The 18,968-nt window shown below is 50.1% G+C and overlaps 1 protein-coding gene across 3 annotated transcripts in view; it reads right to left on the minus strand.

The window, feature by feature from the left end:
• LOC133353284 (collagen alpha-1(XIV) chain-like) overlaps positions 1 to 18,968 on the minus strand; it is a 283,983-nt gene that overhangs the window by 164,467 nt on the left and 100,548 nt on the right. For all 3 annotated transcript variants that reach the window (XM_061569396.1, XM_061569397.1, XM_061569398.1), the window contains 3 exons: positions 16,822 to 17,103; positions 10,784 to 11,068; positions 4,565 to 4,834 (listed from right to left, as the gene is read on the minus strand). In XM_061569396.1, the coding sequence (XP_061425380.1) occupies positions 4,565 to 4,834; positions 10,784 to 11,068; positions 16,822 to 17,103 (837 nt within the window). The remainder of the gene's footprint in view (positions 1 to 4,564; positions 4,835 to 10,783; positions 11,069 to 16,821; positions 17,104 to 18,968) is intronic.

Consider the following 18,968-nt stretch of genomic DNA (forward strand, 5'->3'; position numbering starts at 1 on the left):
ACGGTGTGCGCACAGCCTCTCTCTAGCATCGTGAGACGTGGTCGCGACGTAGGTGCTACGTATGTCCAGGTTGTGCTGCGGTAGATGAGGCGTCAGGGTGCGGAGTGGCTCACTGGTCCCTGACTGTCCACCGGCACCCCGGCACCCAACGGCGAGCCACCCCGCAGGGCAGCGTGATCGCACCTTTTGTCCCGAAATAAGTCGGGCCCGTCAAATTACGCACAGTGAGTGACAGTGCCCTCTGGCTCGTTGCAAGTTATCCCTCAAAACGGGAGTTTCTTGTGGAATTGTCCGTGCCATGCCAGAAGAGACCAGGAATATCCCCGGGTAACCTCAAATCGGCCTAAGGAAAATAAATCTACACCTCGCATAGTGAGTTTAACTTTGACGAATGGAGTGCAAAACCCACCGTGAGACTTTGCAGTGTCACCACTCACCCTCGCACAAGTCTGGACTCCATGCTCAGAAATGTCATTTCATGTTTCATGTGGTACCAACTCAATAAATCACGCCAGCTTTACAACCATAAGGGGATTGCTCTCCAGTCTAGCGCAGTGTCAGACGACAATGCCCAGAAGCACTTGTACTATGGATGGTATGGACACAGGGCACGAAAGAAAGAGTGTCTCGTGCTCACAGCTAATCGTTAGCATGCATCTGTAAAACATCTGTCTTATATTTTGCCCAAGACAAGACAGCAAAGGCAACACAGGTGTCACGCTACGATAGTCTCCCTTGACCCAACGTACCGTTTTACCGATTGAGAAGTCAAAGCGAGTCACGGAGCTTTCCCACTCGAATGAGCTTCCAGCATCGTTCATCTCCATTACAGCCCAGTGCCAGTGGCAGAAATTCCATATGACCATGGTGGGCACCGCTCTATCCGTGAGAACAACACTGCCGACTTCCACAACGCCATAGGGATGGATGTCTGAGCCAATGCTCCGGCCGGGATTTGACTTTGCAAGCTTCTGATTGAAGTGCTCTGTTTAAACTCACAGAAGAGTAAAAGCCACTCGCAGCTTGATGTGGTTCGAGTGCACCGTCCATCACGACAACGCGGGGGATCGGAATGAGAAGTCACAACGGGGCAACGGGTGAGCTCCACCACTCGACCATTCTCTGGGCTCACGGTCAGTCGTCTGTTGTCCCGCTGCTCAGATTCACCAAGTAAACAACTTGGAATATTTTGTTTTGTTTCATTGTGCCATTGACATTGTAGCACGAGACAAATTAATTCATTCGGATCTCTCGCAGAGAAGTATCCAGGACGGCACACGAAACTTGACGTGACAAGAATACTTCTGAGATTCCGTCAAGTGGCCTCTGGCACATACATTAGGAGGGTGGCACTTCTCTACCTACTCTGTCACTGACAGTAATTTCCACCGCGTGACAGTCCACTCAATACTTTACACGTTTAGAGATGGTGATGGGGCCAATTGCAACTTTAACGGGACACAGCACCGGACCGCCATCACCCGGTGGCTGAGCCAAGGTGGAGAGCACCTTCCCCTACGCCTGGAACGTCTCCACCGGCGGCCACAGAGATCCCACACTCGCTTGGAAACAAACACGGCATCCGAGTTACTGCGACGCTCCCGTTACGCTGAGCTGCAGCTGCTCCAGACGTAACCGCAAGCGAATAAAAACCTCCGCGAGGTAGCAGCAACCAGATGCTGGACACGAGCCCCCTGATGCCGTCCACTGTTATTCAGCCAACGCAACGTAAACTCACGGGCATTGTGGGGCTTTCTTGCGTGTCGTTAAAAAATCTAAAGAAAATGTTCTTGTGCATAGTGACCACATCGCGGCGGATAGTTACGTAATGACACACGCCCGGCCAGTGCCCACAGCGTGGGTCTGATTAGCATGCCGGAGGAGTTAGTTTACCAGAAACAGATTTAGCAATGATTTATCTATGATTCGTCTATGATTTTAGGAACAAATGCATTCCCCACCATTTCTATCTCCATCAGGTCAAAAGTTTGACGTCGCTCTGGGAGAGGCTACACTGTTGACAAATCGTCGGGCCAACGCGAGGGTAGTGGGCGGCTCTTAAAGGCTGTCCTCATCAAGGCGCTGCTGGCAAGAACATCTGGAGTGTTGGGGTTTGTCAAGATTAGGTGCCAAATTACAAGCAACACTGACATTTTTCTCAACACGCCGTATATCATTGCAACCCTACAGAGTGACCTTGGCTTAGCGGTGGGACATACAGACACACTCTCGGTGGTGGGGGCACGACACAGTCAATGTTAAACCAACGTTAAACAAATGTTCATGTTAAGAATTTAGGAGGGGGGTTGAAGCTTTAAAAGGGGGGACTCAGTTCCCTCCAGCCCCCTCTTCCCCCCCACCGCCCCCGACACAATGGGGCTGTGTCATGGTCTTGCTCCTCAACAGGAAACAGTGGTGAAAAGCCAAAAGTTGCAGCACAAAGAATACTGCACTCCCGGTCTCATCAGATCTCGGAACCTAAGCAGGGTGGGTGGAACCTGGATAGCGCTTTGATGGGCGACCACCGTGCATAACGGATGGTATAGGCTGCTGCGGGGCCACGTTCAGGGCAGTGCAGCAACATCTATTGTTGTACTCTACCTCGACGCACATCTATGCTCTCTCCTTTCGCCAATCCACACTTGTACATGGCCACACCTGGCTCTTCTGACATTGGCCATGTCCATTGCTCAAAGGCCCTGCCGACTCCTCTGCCTTTGCCCGCATCACGAGTCATCCATGCAGCCAGAGGAATTTAACGACGAGAAAATTCAGATTTTCGCAAAAAAGCTTTGGCACACCGGCACAGCCTTTTCTGAAACCACCGGGACTATCCCACCCAAATCAGGACGTCTGACAGAATTTTAACGTACGGTATCCTTGCTACTGAAAACAATAAACCATAAAAGGCCCACGGGCTTGTGCCGTGACGACTGGCAATGGGAATCCTTGCCATCTTTTGACTTCACGTCTCGTGTGTGAGTGTGGTGTCAATTAACTCTTTCATCTATGGATTGACTAACATGAACATGTCATCGCGACAACCATTACACCATTGCTGCCATCATTTACATTGCTGTCTCAATGGCTCTGTTCGTGTAATTAGAGATTTGGAACAATCCATAATCGAGGCTTTTGGCTTAGAGTGCGTAAATATAAATGCGTCGCGAAACCCGCCACCACCAGACACAACCAATGAGTAAAGTTTGTCTAGCACACCGGTGTGTTGGAGAGTAAACTCACGACATTTACAATTCGAGTACTTTACTAATTGGCTGTTGGGTGATGGCGGTTTAACGACACATTTATATTTACGCGAACTAAACAAGAAACCTCTATTATGGATAATATTGATCGCGAAAGCCTCCATGTTAAACAGGTTGGAACAATATTACACATTTTAAGTCAAAAGTAAATTTAATCACCAAGCAGAAAACTAAACTTATTACCATGTGTAGAAATAAGTCCACCAACTCCACTGGCAGAGGAGACAGACGAGCTGAGCCTGCCAGACCTTATGAGGCCTTCCACAAATAAGGGGCTATGGTATAGAATTACTTATGTCACCGCACAAAAGCTGTAAGTGCGATTTAGGATAAGATTAGTCGTAACTCTGAGTAAATAAGCGAGTTTTGACATTTGGCTTCATAAAGTTACGGGAAATATTACAAGTGGCTGATTGTATCCGATAATAATTACAACTATTTAATACAGTGGTACCCCGGAGATCGAACTTAATTCGTTCCAGAAGGCCATTCGAACACAGATTTGTTCGAACACCGAATTAATTTTCCCCATAATAATGAATGTAAATTACATTAATTGGTTCCAGACACAAGAAATCTCTCATTATAAAGCATTTTACACGAAGTTTACAGTATTTACATGCATAAAAGAATACAAAAAAAACAACACAATAAATAAATGGGGACATTGTGTATGGATAAACACCAAAAAACACTCAAATAAAGTAAATTAACAAAAAAGTTAAGGAACGATGTTTGCGGGTAACTGCACTGGGTGAGAGCAACGCGTTCACTGAGCCTCTCACACCGCGGTAAAACCTTTGTCTGGGCAGGCGTCATGCACACTGGCCATGCGCATCTCAGCCGTACAGGTTCTTTCAAGTCGCGATTGCCCATTCGACCTCCGAATTTCGTTCGGTTTCTAGGGCAAAAAATGCTCAGAAATATCGTTCGAACACCGATTTGTTCGAGTTCTGGTGCATTCGATCTCCGAGGTTCTACTGTAATTACTAAATTTATAATGAATAACATTAAGAATGAATTATTCATATAATACAAGTAAGCATTCATATGATCAACATGAATAGCATGAACATACCTCACCCGCACACCGGCTGAAGCGCAAGAAGGCATATTCGGATGTTTTGCGAGGTGAGTGTCATATCATGATTCGTTTCTGGCATAGCTCAATGAGTAGCCGGTGTAAACAAACAAACATGCCCCGTTCCGCGAGGGCACCCCGCGCTGGCACACCTCGAACACGCGCCGGTGGGAAAAGTGAAATCCACATTCCGAGCAGCACCGCGAGTCACACGTACCCAGGGTGGTGTCCTTGCCCGTGACGGAGGGTCCCTCCCCGCTGGCGTAGACGCCGCTCACGGACAGCTCGTACGTGGTGTCGGGCTGCAGCCCCGTGAGCTGCGTGGAGCGCGCCGCTCCGTCCAGCAGCCTCTCGCCGGCGTCCGCCTCCGACAGCAGCGAGCGGTAGGACACCCGGTACGAGGTGACGCGCCCCGGCGCCGCCTGCCACCGCACCGCCACGCCGGTCTCGCTGGCGTTTGTGCGCAGGCCGTGCGGCGGGCCCAGTTCTGCGAGAGCGTCGCGCGCACACCGCCGCGTCGTTAGTTTCACACGAGAGCGGGGCACGCGTGCGATGGACTGCGCTGGACTGCGCTGGACTGCACTGGACTGGGCTGGATTGCGCTGGACTGGCCTAGACTGCAGGGAATTGGACTTTCAGATACCTTTGGTGGAGTCGCGCATGAATCACCGCGTCTCAGTCACTTCAGTCTCGTTCTTCCCTGCAATTGCTCGCTCACGCCGCTGCCGGTAAAATGGCCTCCGCAACGGGGAGCTCTGGAGAGCCTCTCTGGGGGGTAAGTGACCTTATTTTCCACGCTGGCAATGACTTGGCAAGTTACCTGCCCATTGACTAACTGCGGTGTAGCAATCTCTAGTGCTCGGTGTATAGGCGTGGCGAGGAGATTTCAACTGCAATGCCAGGAGGTGGAACTGAACTGGCGACTTTGTCTTAGTGCAGTGAGCTGAACATTACACCCCAACAAGTCAGGTCAAGTCAATTTTATTTCTGCGTAGACACGTGGCGCCTTTTTGGCACAAATCTGCCACTCAAAGCACCAGTAACCCACTTATGTCTGAGCAGGCTAAAATTAGAAACAAAGCAATTCCAGTTTGATAACTTTCTCCCCTCCAGTACCCAATTAGTGCAGCCAAGACGCTTGCATCCAAGGACGAGTGGGGAAAGTCGTGGCCTCGATCTGGGCCATATCTGAAATTAAAGTTTGTCCGGCCGTGACGTCGAGACGTACAATGGAACACAGCCACCATCAGCCGCCTCCTGCCCTCGGAACCTCAGCATCGCTGACCCCTCCACCCTCCGCTACCCGCAAGGCAGAAACCCGTGTGGACAGTGCAGGTTCCGCCCAATCCCGTACTGCAACATGGCACCGACCGGGGTGGTGAAGTATGGTCAATCAACCCCCATGACAAATGCGACGTGGGGAAGCTTTCATCCAGCAGTGTGGTTTGATTAAGGGCTGTACGTTGTTGCGATTCTTATTTTATTTTCTCCTCATCCCTTTTAATATTAAGCGGCAGAAGCTTTGCTCTCCAGGTGCTTGTCATCAGCTGGGCATGACGTATTCGTTTCGCTCGCAAGCCACGTCGGCTATAGCCGGTGTGCCTATGAGAGTTCGAGTGAGACGCACGGCGCAGACATCTCACCACGGAGTCTGCGTTCCACAGCCAAAGGCCATCTCCGGCTTAAGGCAGATTTTGGGGAGCCGCTTGTTTTACAAGAGGCTGTGCAGGTTAATAGAGTGCAACACTGAGACATAACGCCGCATTTGAGGAACTTGAGCCCATTCCAGCAACTAACGGCCCTAGACATCACCCAAACACACTCACGGTCTGTGCAGCCTCACGATCGATGCTCTCATCATCTTCCTCAAGCGGCTGCGCATACACAGCAGCCATGTGTGTATGGATGGACTGACTGCCACAAATACGGATGGCCAGACCCATCAAACGCAGCAGGATATACAAACGGATAAACTGGTTTGCGTTGATGTCCGATAGACCGCACGCAATCTGCGGCGAACACTGAATCTTGATTTACTGTGACAAAAGTATTACTCTCAATTAAACACTCTACATTAAGTAAACTATCGCCCGGAATGTTCCAAGTGTATATATCTCAACGCCAGCCGCGTTTTACTGACTAACGCGATGATTCACGGAATCCCAATGACGTAACCGCCAAAGTGGTCTCATCGGTGGGAAGCAAAACTGGCGGAGCCGTGGGGAGACATCCAACTGCAACAGAGCCGGCCAGCGCCCTGCTACCGGTACATTCTGCAGGACGCATGCCGAGGCAACGTTCGTGCCTCGGTCCCCGCAGTGATATCCTGGCCCGAGATCCCCCATCCACGGGCTCAGCCACGCACACAAACCCACCACCCAGCTGCCTTGGCTGGAGACGGTGCTCGGTGCGCGCAAGCGGTGCTGCGGCAGCTGTGGGCGCGTGGCCGCGTGCCCGGCCTGCGGACCATGACGACGCACGCGCGTTTCGGCAGTCACTTAAGATTATCGTGTAAATAAATTGCGGGTTTTCTTTTTTTTGGCCAAGCCACTCGCGCGACGCCGGTCTGGTGATCGTTAACGAGCAGAGCGGTGGCGGCTGCCGTGCCCACGTGCAGAGTGCGCCACTCGGGTTTCGGATCGTCAGTGGTCCCCTTCGGCGGTAGTAGTGTTGTTTATAATCCAGATGTCGGGACTCGCAGTTTGCATCAGCTGCGTGCTTTCCTTGCGAGTAACATGTGCGTTACTGCCATTCACAATGGAGATTGATTTTTCTATTATGATATTGCTCTGGATTTTCCACGTTTCATTTCTTTTGGCCATGACCCCATGGTCAGTGGCTGTCTCAGATACGCAGATACTCTTGTTCATCTTGCGACACTCTACCAATGAGGATGTTTTTTATTCAACATGTTTTCATTCTTATTTCATCTTTAGGACATTAGAGAAATGATCATGATGACGATGTGATCAGCACCTGTCTAACGATTTCATCTTTACGTTCTCAACAGAAGCCGTTTTTTGTCCTCTATTTCATCTTCCTAGGACACATTTGAAAACCTTTGCTGTCACATTGTTCAGGGAAATCGATTAGTACTATTTTATTTGGTTAATATTTGTGTTGCATTTTTTTTGCCCATCCTATTTTAGGACCCCTGAGCTGAAGAAGCTGATCCCAGCTCGGAGACTACATCCATTCTTACGTCTGCATCCATTAACATGTGTTCGAGATGCCATATGAAAAAGCTGATCCCATCTTCACCACTTGCTGACACCACGCGATTGGCTCTCCGATGTCTTTTCATGCTGCACCGCGTGCTGTCCGGCATGATGTCCGACGTTTCGCTCCCAGTAGGCGGAGTGAAACGTCGTGCGACTTGCAGCCGAACAACACGCGGAACATTGGCGAGCTGTGTAGCGCAACCGCAACAACCTACGCACCAGGTGATAAGCCTTGGAATTCCACAAATCTATGGGGATTACCGATAGGAAATAAAACTACGTTCACTGGAGGACGCTGTTTTCTCTTGTGTTAACATTCGTTGCATTTGAAAGTCTAGATGCAGCGCTTGCCAATGTGCGGGAGCACGGCCTCCTCTGCGAGGGTCCGGCACCACGGCTGCCTTCATTTAGCGAGTGCTGCTCCCGTCGGAACGTTCCATAGCTGGTGCTGCGGAAGGGGCTGCTCACTGCGTGGCTGTTAACTCTTGGCTCCCTTGGGCATCTGTTCATTCTCTCACTCTGTTCCTAAGTATCATTCATTATTTGTTACGAACATAAACAAACCGAATTAATGTATTGCTGACAATTCGACGCCCAAGTGCTTCGTAAAGTAAAACCAAAGAGACAGGTCAAAGGATTTATAATTAGATTGTGTTGAATTGGTAATTTAATGCGAAGACATTCACGTATTTTATCTCTGAATCATAAGCAAATATTTGTCAGTCTCCTGCCATGTGAGTCCCCAGTGCACCAACAGCTTGGAAACCTCAGCCACCGGGCCTCTGAGTAACGATCTCTCACTCGCCCTCTCGGTGGGGACGTGATGATCACGCTCGTTTAACAACCAGAGACATCAGACCCTGTTCGTGCCAGACGAGACAAAGACAAAGATCCCCCGTATAGCCTAAACAGACTGTCGGGGCGAGTGTTGTTAGCGAACACCTATTAAGGTCGGCACGGCACACGAGGGGGTGGGTGGCTAGCACCTCGCCCGACCGCATTTGTTTCCCCAGTGGCGATGTTTACACACCTCACCAGGTACTTGTTTGAGGCTGAGTCGACCTAGGGAAGGCCCAGCACCGGTTCAGATAATCGTCACCGGTGTTGGCCGTGAGCGGGAATCGAACTCGGGTCGCCGTGTTTGTAACGCAGCGCGCTAACCGCTGCGCCGCCGCTCCCCAGGCGAGACAAACACGACTGCACATCCACTGCCCATGGCCCGGATTTGCCGACCGCAGAGTCTCGAGAAAAAGGCCGGTGAATGAAATTCCAGGTGCCTATGGAATGTTGTATGCTGGGTACGACCAACCTAACGAGCATGAATCTCAAACACGGTTGCAACGATTTCCGCTGGAATGTTTTCGCAGCTCTGCATGGCACCAACGTCGCCACCGAGGCCTGGCAACCTGATGAGATCCAGTGCAGTAGAAGCTGGACATTGTCGGTGGTCCCTCGGGTAGGAGGATGACACATCTTCTGCAGATCATCGGCGCGCCCGGAGACGGCTAAAAAGACCGATCTCAGATCTGCATGCTCGGCTGCAGATGTGTAGCTGGATATAAGCACACCCCCTGCAGATGTGTAGCTGGATATAAGCACACCCCCTGGGAGGAAGCCCAGCTGTGTCTTGCCTCACCCCCGCAAGTGCAATGTAAGCACGTGTTGCTTATATCACAGCTGTGCTTTTATAAGGCGTGTTGATATGCAGATTGCACTGCATAAAGACACTCTAGCTCTTGGGGAGTCACGGTGATGAGACACCAAGGACCTCACTGCAGTCCGCACCCCGGTGACAGACCCATCCCGTCACTGCCGTTGAACAAGCTCCATTTGCATTGCCCTCGAATCTCATTCTCCTGATGCATGAGCTCTCACAACTCATTTGTTAGTTATATCATCCGTAACGACACGAATGATTACTTTGTGTTACATACTTTATAGTTTTGCATTGAAATAGGACCCACATCTAACAGAGGAGACTAATGCTTTTTGGGCAAGTCACTAGCATTAGTTCAAGCAAGCCTGACTCTGCTGATGAGACACTCAAAAGTCGAAACCGGTGTTTTTTGCTTGCGTTGAACCTATGCCGCTAAAATGATACATTCCTAGATGGCCGTTTGCGTGATGGGATGTGTAAATAAAACACAATTTTTCTGACATGGAGAGGCAGACAGGGGGAGGAGGAGGCCTGTCTACTGCCGAGTTATCAGAATCAGAACATGTATTTAAAATGGAGGAATCCGATGAGCTACAAAGCTTTTTCTTCACAGATGTCCAGTGGTTTCACATTCGCACTGCACGCCCCGACACTCGGCCTCTACCGCGCGGCTCCTCGCGCGAGTCCTCTTCCTGTGCGCACTTAACGTTGAATTCAATCGCTGCCGTTGTTTTCCACAAGTGTACAAGTCGCAGCTGCTCTCAATCCCGCATTATCCAAATGGGTCTTTGTGTAATGCTGTCCGTCTCGCCGTCAGGATATTATTGCAGGGGAGCCTACGGAGGACGGAATGAATGAGCGGTCTCTACTCGGCAACGCTACCTTAACAAAACACAGCGGAATTTATGTACGTTGGCCACTCTCGGAGCCAATCTGGAAAGTTCTCTGACCCACAGTTCTTTTATCCATGGGTCCTGCGTTCCTCGCCCAAAATAACATTCCTGATGTTCTTATTTTGCGCAATTGGGGATAGAAAATATTGACCGAGGAATTAATATAGAGAGACGCGGGGAGAGCCATAAACAGGGAAAAGCCGGAGGCATGCAGGGACACGAAGGAACACGAGGGGAGAGAGACGTGAACACTGTGGGATATTAAGGGTGCACTAAGACTTCTACAGCCACTCGTCAAACCATATCCGTAAATGACGAGAAAAATCCATCCCAATAGGAACATCAGTGTACGTTGGAAAACAAAGATTTAACAACAGACACACACAAAGGTGAGCCCTATCCAGACTACTAGCTCGAAAGAACTGAAAATTTGGCCTTGTTGTTTCGAACCACCGACTCAAGAGTGTTGAGAAAATGTGGCCAATCCCAAAAGCAGGCAGCAGTGAAACAAAGACACACCCATGCATCGGTTTTCTCCTCATTAGGACTCATCAGTAGATTTATGTCATCAACAGTGGCGGTTGCCATAGGCCTCCGGGAGTCCCGTGCAGGCGCCGTCCTCACCGTACACGACGAGCACGAACCGATCGGCCCCGGCCACGCACCTTCCTTGGTGGTCTCTTGCGCCCGCGCCGCTTCCCCGCTCCCCGAGCGGTACACGGGGGTGACCGCGACGCTGTAGGCGGTGTCGGGCAGCAGCTCGGACAGGAGGGCGCGCGTCGCGTCGCCGGACACCTTCAGCTCTTTGGGTGCCGGCTCCCCCGCCGGGCCGCCCGGCGGCCGGGCCAGCACGCGGTAGTGGAGCACGCGGCCCGGCGCCGCCGTCCACGTGGCGAGCATGCTGCGCGTCTTCACGTCCGAGAGGAGCAGCTCGCGAGGCGTGCCGGTCACTGAGAGATGGTGGCAGCAGACACGGGCACAAGGAGGAAGCAAGCCGGTGATTCGTCGCAGACAGGGCACGCGCGCACACTCACAACACTGGAGTGGTAGTCAATTGCAGAGCACGCACGGGGATGAGGAGCACACACGCAAGCGAGCCACACGCTCATGACATTGGAGTGGCATTCACTGTGGAGCACACACCGGGACGAGCAGTACGCATGCAGCGAGCGGGTGATTACAAATTACCCCCACTCTGCCCCCCCCACCCCCGCCGCATCATCTGGAGGAATGGAGGCTCAGACAGCCTCTTCGTTTACGTGATTTGTGTTCATGCTGACGAGGGCCCATTGAGCTAAATAGCTCTCTCTGGCCACACTCCACTCAGCCCATCGCTGCAGCTGGATGCACGTCAAACCGGTCGCCCACGTTCGCGTGTCTTCTGACTGCCCCTTTCTCTGGAAACCTCAACCCCGTTTAACCTCGACCCCATTTAACCTCAACCCCGTTTAACCTTCGACTGTAATCGGCTCTGCACCTCCAGTCAAACTTCCGCATGTCACACACCTCCAATTAGCACGGTTGGCTATGTACGGTGCGAAATAATTTCAACATACATACATGCCGCAAGTCCCAAGAATAAACCGATCTTGGCTCTGACCACTCTTCCTCGAGCCATCTCTCTCTCTATCTCTCTCTCCGCGTGAAGCTTCTGGATAATGGTGATGCCTGATCTTTTGGCCGCCCATGGGGTTCTCAAAAACGGCCAAAAGAAAAACCACAACTCTGTGACCATGATTTTCCTTTAACTGTCAGAGGCCAGCTCACGGCTCCATACAGAAGCACAGAGAGAAAACAGGCAGACTGCAAAATAAAACATTTGTGTATCCCTATTGGCATGAACATCCCTCCACATCGGGTCCCAGCTCTTTAATTTCTGCAGGTGATCAACAATGCTTAGTACACACAACATCGGGGTGCCGGTTACTGGAGAACACACAGCGGTTGGAGCAGCTGTACAGCACGCACATGATTATCATCGTCATCATCGTCAGCCATGATCTATCCACGGTTTGATGAAGGCTTCCCCATGCCAACGTCGTCCCTCATAGTGCTGTGAATTCACAATCCATCTCGCTCCTTCACACGAGCTGGCCTCATCACTCTCTCTCCATGGTGGTCGTCCTCATTCCGTCACCAGCCTCGTCCATCAGCCAACGTCCCTGCTATCGACATGTCCTCCCCTAGCCCTCGTATTTACCATGAACAGACAAGACGATGTCTCTAATTCGTGTTTGTTCTCTGATTCATGCGTTGCTCTTCATATCTCACTCGATATAAATCTGAGCATGGATCTCCGCATGCTCCTCTGCACACTTCTCAGCTACAAATTTACTCTGCCCACGTTTCTGATGCGTCCGGTGTCGCGGGCAGAATGCACTGAATGGCAAATTTCTTCTCGATGCAAACCGATACATTACTTTTCATAACCAGTTTTCCAAAAGGACCACACTCGTTTGCCTCTCCCTAGCATGATTTTCATCCCAATCTACCTTCACAAAACCCCTGGGTATATGAACCCCAACGCATTTTCTGGTCGTACTGTCCCTCCAATTATATGTTTTTTTTTGCGAACGTGTTGCGCGTGACCTTTAACTTGTCCAGATTAATCATTAGGCCATCTTTGTATCCTTCCACTTATGTATGCACGGATTTATGCAACACAATCGTCAATAAATATAATCCGAGGTTTTCTGTGCGCGTGTCCTCGTCTGACTGCTCTTCCCAATTTGTGCTTTGTAACTTTTCACCAATCTCCGTGGCTCCATCTGCACACGTGGTTTTACATAATGTCTAGATTTTATTTTTATTCGGACCGCGGTTTATGAGTACTCGACTGAATGAAGCCCACTTTTGACTTAAAACTTTCGTGACTGTAGGAATTCATATTCTTGGTTCTTTCGGTAAAGTCACGTAAATAGAAAAAAAAGAACCAAGAATATGAAACCAACTTTCTTTCGTCCGCAAATGCTCAGCACAGTGGCATTTCACATTCCTTTGGCTTATTTCTCGATTTATCGTCATGCGGTCAATGGTTGGAAAAAAACTTTTTTTTTAACCAGTTTGCTCATGTAGTTGGTTGGCTTTTAAAGCATCCATTATTCAGTTATAACGTTCATGAATAATGTGTACACACGATAGGAGACCCATGGGTTTGTTCTTCCTTAAATCAGTTTTGTCTCCACTTGGACAGAGTAATGAATGAGGGATCATTCTTTCATTCAAACATGTCATTCCGGCATAAACATTTACTCTAAATATGTCAACTAATGTTATTTTGACCGCTGGGTCCCGCTTCTTCGATAAAGTCCACAGCTATTCCAATTTGTCTGGGAGCTTTCGCTCTTTTAATCCCTACTGCAGGTGAGATATCAAGAATAAGCACCTCCTCGTCGTGTTTCTCACAATGAGGCTACGGAAGGCCGAGGTGCGGAAGAGCGGAGGATCATGCGCTCGTCACCGCCATCAGCCACCTGAGCTGGCTGCAGGGCGACTCTCTGTGTAGCCCCCTCACCCCAGAAGCCACGCGGATAAAACCTGTCAAAATCCCAGGGCCCCACGCCAACTAGGCAGGGCTCATGGAAAAAATGTAACTTTTTTCATTTCATTCGTTGTGTTTTTTTTCTCGTGCATTTTTTCTTGCCGCTTGGTGATACAGAGTGAACCATAAATCGGTTGACGCAACGCGTGACTGTCAAAGCCGACACAGCTCAAAGGCAGCTCTGATGGATTCTGTTCTCGTGATGAAATGTGGAAAAATAGGAAGCGGCTCCGCCGTTAGCGGTGACCTGTCTCCTAATTTGTTCATCAAGGACTCTCGGAACGCGCCGAACCCTGGCCGGTACCACGGCCCCCGCGTGCCAAGGCACGCCCACACTCCCGCCCGCTCACACTCCCGCTGGCCCGCCCGCCAGCCGCACCAAGCACCCATAAATGTGTATAGCTCCCCGTTGGCCTTTGAATTGTAATAAAACGCCTCCGTATAAATTTTAAAATAATATATTTTTTACAAAAGCAATCCTCACTAAATCTCGTTTTTTTCAGCAGTGTCCTATTTTGGGGGTTTTAGTCAAATTTGTCTCCGCTTTAGTTTAATGCGCAACACTGGCGCCATTGCCGAGAGTGTAAGAAACAGGCAGATGATACGTCCCCTTCCCATCATGTGTCCCTCCACGTATAAAATGTAAGGATTTTTTTTATTATAAATCCCATCAGTCACACGGCCTCATGGGAGTGCATAGTTTCAGCAGCATTGGTTTAGCGCAATCAAAACTCTGGATCAGTTTCAACATTCAGTGTCTCGTTAGCAGAGTCAGCCTTGCTTGAACCAATACTTGCTTTAATAGGCAGTGCAGCATGGGCCTCTCTACACATTTTTCCACGATGCAAATCCTGCAAGCTGGCCTTGGCACGTGCTGCTGGAGGCCTTGAGGAGGTTGTGGTGGGTATTAAGCTAAAGGTGCCCGACGCAGACTGAGACTTGGAGACCCAGGCTTGCGTTTAGCTAGGAAAACACATCGAGCTCAGCAGCTCTGTGACAAGGACGACCGTGGTGGGGATGCGGGGCAATGGCTGCCTCCACCGCTGTGAGGCCCACCGAAGAGGGGAGAACTACAACACTCCAAGTGGCGCTTTACGACGCAGCTGACTAAACCCGGGACTTTGAGCGTCAGATTTCCTAGGGCAGCAAGCTGCCTTGCTGGGTGATCCTGGAGAACCAGATACGGGTGGCAACCCGACTCCCCCCTGCCGTGATCCAGACATGCTTCCAAGGCACGGTTGTAAGATCTCACAGGCAAAGTCGTGTGCATGAGAACACTCACCTGCAGAGATCTGCAGGAAAAAGTACACCAAGTAGACTGCTAACCGATCAGTGTGGGGTTGTGAGTGATGTACGCTTGTAAGTGTCGCTGCTCTGCCTTTCTCCCACACAAAACACTTACTGGATAATAAATTAGCCAAACATCTCAATCAGGATCCTCTTTTTAAATGTCCTAAGGCTTTCTTGGTTAAAACAAGAATGATAGTTATCATGGAAATAGGAAGCCGATCCTCTGCTTGTTTTCAACACAGCTTTGCTATACTTGCAGATTACTGCAGATGACTACTGTGTAGTTTCAGTAAATGGACTGCATAGCCCTCTGACGTGTTTTCAGGACGTTCATGACGAAGCTCCTGGGCACGTGGAGTAATAAGTCGGACATTGTGTATCAAACACAGTGCAATATAAAAGTATTGAGAGCTCGGGGTAAGCATTTACACTATGAGATCTCTTTTACCAGTGGCAAAATATAGTAGTAGGTTTTTACACTTTTAAACTGGTACAAAACTGACACCTTTATTCAAGGCATCATGTTTGCAATAACCACAACACAAGTAGTCAAAAAAGCAAACAAAAAGAAGCAACTCTGATAATGATAATAATATGCACTGTCCTTGAAGTTGATTGGTCCACACCCTAAATATTGTAAAAACGCAAACAATACCCACTTGTGCGGGCCTGCGTTTTGAAATACGTTTCACAAAGTAAAATCGGGCACGATACATCCGCTTCTGTCTTTTGCGAGCCGCTCGCCGCGCGCGAGTTATGCGCGTTGCTGTAAATCGGACTCGTTACGATCACAATTCATTTGTGACTCGCGTAAACATCCCAAACGGCGTGGCTCCCTCTATTACCAACGGTTCTGCTATGAGGGCAACGCGAGCTGTCAAACCCCCGTGGCCATCGCTCAGACGAGCCAAGGTCACAGCACGAATGCTCACACTCCCTCGCACAACTTCTCCGTTAGTAAACGCCTCACCAAATAGACATGCCACTGACGTGCCTGACAACAGACACAACGGCATGGCACTACGCCGTGTTTATTTAAACAAGGCGCTCAGGCACTCGCCTGTCATCGCCACCTCGGCTACATACACACGGTCACGCGTGTGCGTACCTGGTCAAACGATTGCAAGCAGCACGCACGCATGATGAAATGCGCACACGCATACACAGACAACTCCACACAGCTTGTGCCCTGCAAGTGACTCGCAGCGCAGGGACGGCAAGCGCTGATCAGACACACGAAGAACACGCACGCAACTGTCTCGAGCGATACCGAACACTCTCCTGCATCGCGGCACATGGATGCTTGCACACAACCAGACAAGCAGCACACACGTCGCCGGTGTGGCTTGATAATAATTGGCACATTTCGTATTCACGCCATTCCTGTAGCACACGGCTCTCAGGAAAGGAGGCAGATGTTGCCGTGTGGTTTTATCCAGCTGGGGTAATTCACTGGTAATGATAACATTTTTGGGAAATTTGAACCGTGACAACGGCAATACATCATCTGTTATATATTTTTTAAATGTAACAGGATCTTTAATGTTCACCGTGAAGCAGACGTCGCGGAGTATTGATGGTTGATACACTCGTGGTATTGGCCAGGGTGGTCGCTGGGCTCGAACCATACACTTCTGCAACAAGTGGCAGACATGCTACCGTTCAGCCCCGCTACTGCCCCCAACATCTCAAACAGGTATCATGCCAGCATACCCCACTGCCTCACAAATAAAGACAACTATCCCCTTGTAGCTTTAACAGACTGTTGGGACAAGTGCTGTTCGCGAGCACTTATGAAGGCCGGCACGGCACACAAGGGGGTGGGTGGCCGGCACACACAACACACACACGCGCTTGCTTGCTTGCCCGTACCTTCCAGCGTCTTGCCAGGGCCTTGCAGCTCGGGCCCATCACCGGACGCGTAGATCGCCACCACGGAGAGCTCGTAGCGCGTGTCGGCTGTGAGGCCCGACAGCAGTGCCGATGTCTGTGCCGCCGGCACCACCATCTCCCCGGGGCCCGGTCCTGTGGAGCTGCCGGCCGCGTGGTAGCGCAGGCGGTAGTGCTGCACCCGGCCCGGCGCCGGCGCCCAGCTCAGCCGCAGGCTGCTCTGGGTCTCGTCCGACACGGCGAGGTCGCGCGCTGCTCCCAGCACTGTGTGGGGGAGCGGTGGCACAGCGTTCAGCGCGCTGCGCGACAAACCTGAGGAACCCGAGTTGAATTCTCACCCGAGGTCGACTCAAGGCTAACCACTACACTACCGCTCCCTGCATTACAGAGAACACCACACATGCACACTGCTGCGTGAAGGCCTCCCCGTGCTGTGACGGTCACGAGTGTTTTTTGACCATACTTCACCACGCTGGCCAATGTGGGTTGTTAAAGGGAAGTGCCCAGGACTGGTTCAGATGACTGGTTCAAATAATTATCACTCGCCACTGATGTTAGCCATTACCAGGAATCGGACTCATTGGTAGATTTTTAGAGGAATGAGCAAACAACAGTACCAATATTCTTACACATGACGTGTATACGTATCTCTCCAGTGTTGTACTGAATACGTACAAATGTGAATCACAGAGTTGTAGCTTTATCCGTTACTAATCTTAGAAAGCTGTCACCGATTCCTCGTGCACCATGATGATATGTAGGAACATATATTGGGGCTGGCAGGGTGGCGCCTCTTCTGCATGCCTTTTCTCTCGGTTCTCCGGTTCTTTTCCCTAGCTAACAAAAAATAAATGTACAATGTAACTGGAATTGGCCCAAAAAAATCCCAAAGCTGAAAGTATGACATGCGAGTTACTCAATTGGGATCACACACCGCAGCAACCTCACCTCGACTTAGAACACCTGGCAGCAGGAATCTCCTAAGAGGAAAAGGTTCTTGGGAATAAATGTGTGCTGAGAGTTTTTTTTTTTTGAGAATCAGCGAGGCTTTACTAGGTAAACAAGCTAAATAAAAACAATAAATACATTTAAGAGCACACTGGCGCATTGATTTGCAAGGCATTTTCATGCGTGCGTGTTCAATTGTGTTTTTGTTGTAGATGGTCGTGGGACAAATATGACCGTGAGAAAAAATATTTTTGGGTAAAAATTCCACAGCCACAGTAAACTACCGGCTATCTTCATCGGTGCGACACAAATGCCTTGGTTATTATGCACGAGCGGGCTGAGCGAGTTACTGGAATTTGTGTTCGATTACCTCCAGGATATTTCCTCCACCTTCCTTGTAAGGCTCCGCATAAATAAAGAAGCGATTGCAGCCGTAATCTCTGCCGTGTGCTTTCACACGGAGAATAAACAAACATTGCCTGGGACCATTATTTCACAACTAGCGGCCCTCTATAGAACCGGGGCCCTGGCACGTCAGGGACACGCTGACCCCTTCACTAATCTGGTTAAGGAGACAGTGGGGAAGCTTGGTTGTTTTTCCGTGCCAAACCCTTTAATTCTGAGCAATTATATCACTGCTGCTATGCAAAGCACAATTTTGGCCAAAGTTTGAATCCTGTTGTCCTTTCTGCGGTGGAGCTCCCAGATCTTACTGCACTGCACCTGATCGGGCGTAACGTAAACAGTCAGCGTGATTGATGGTCCAGCACTCACTGATTCATTCCAGCCACTCGCTGACTGGCGGTCAGTCACCTCCTTATCACTTTACTATCGCTACTACCACAGTCGATTGTTCCCACAAACTTCACTCATCGATTCCTTCACCTACGTAGAGGACGTGGTCTCGACCAGAATGTTTAGTCTCATCTATACTGTGCTCAACCACCACACTGCAGGTCACACCAACACACCTACTCAACAACAACAACCGCCATTCGCCACTTAGTGTCGGTGACGTCAACACGTTGCTTGTGCCAAGCTTTGTGCACGATAAGGACACTCACTCACCCACTCTGCAGATCACAACAACACACTCACTCACCCTGCAGATCACAACAACACACTCACTCACTCACCCACCCTGCAGATCACAACAACACACTCACTCACCCTGCAGATCA

This window comes from Lethenteron reissneri, chromosome 43, assembly GCF_015708825.2.
Source record: "Lethenteron reissneri isolate LAM-NWPU_2019-01 chromosome 43, ASM1570882v1, whole genome shotgun sequence".
Lineage (NCBI taxonomy): Eukaryota > Metazoa > Chordata > Hyperoartia > Petromyzontiformes > Petromyzontidae > Lethenteron > Lethenteron reissneri.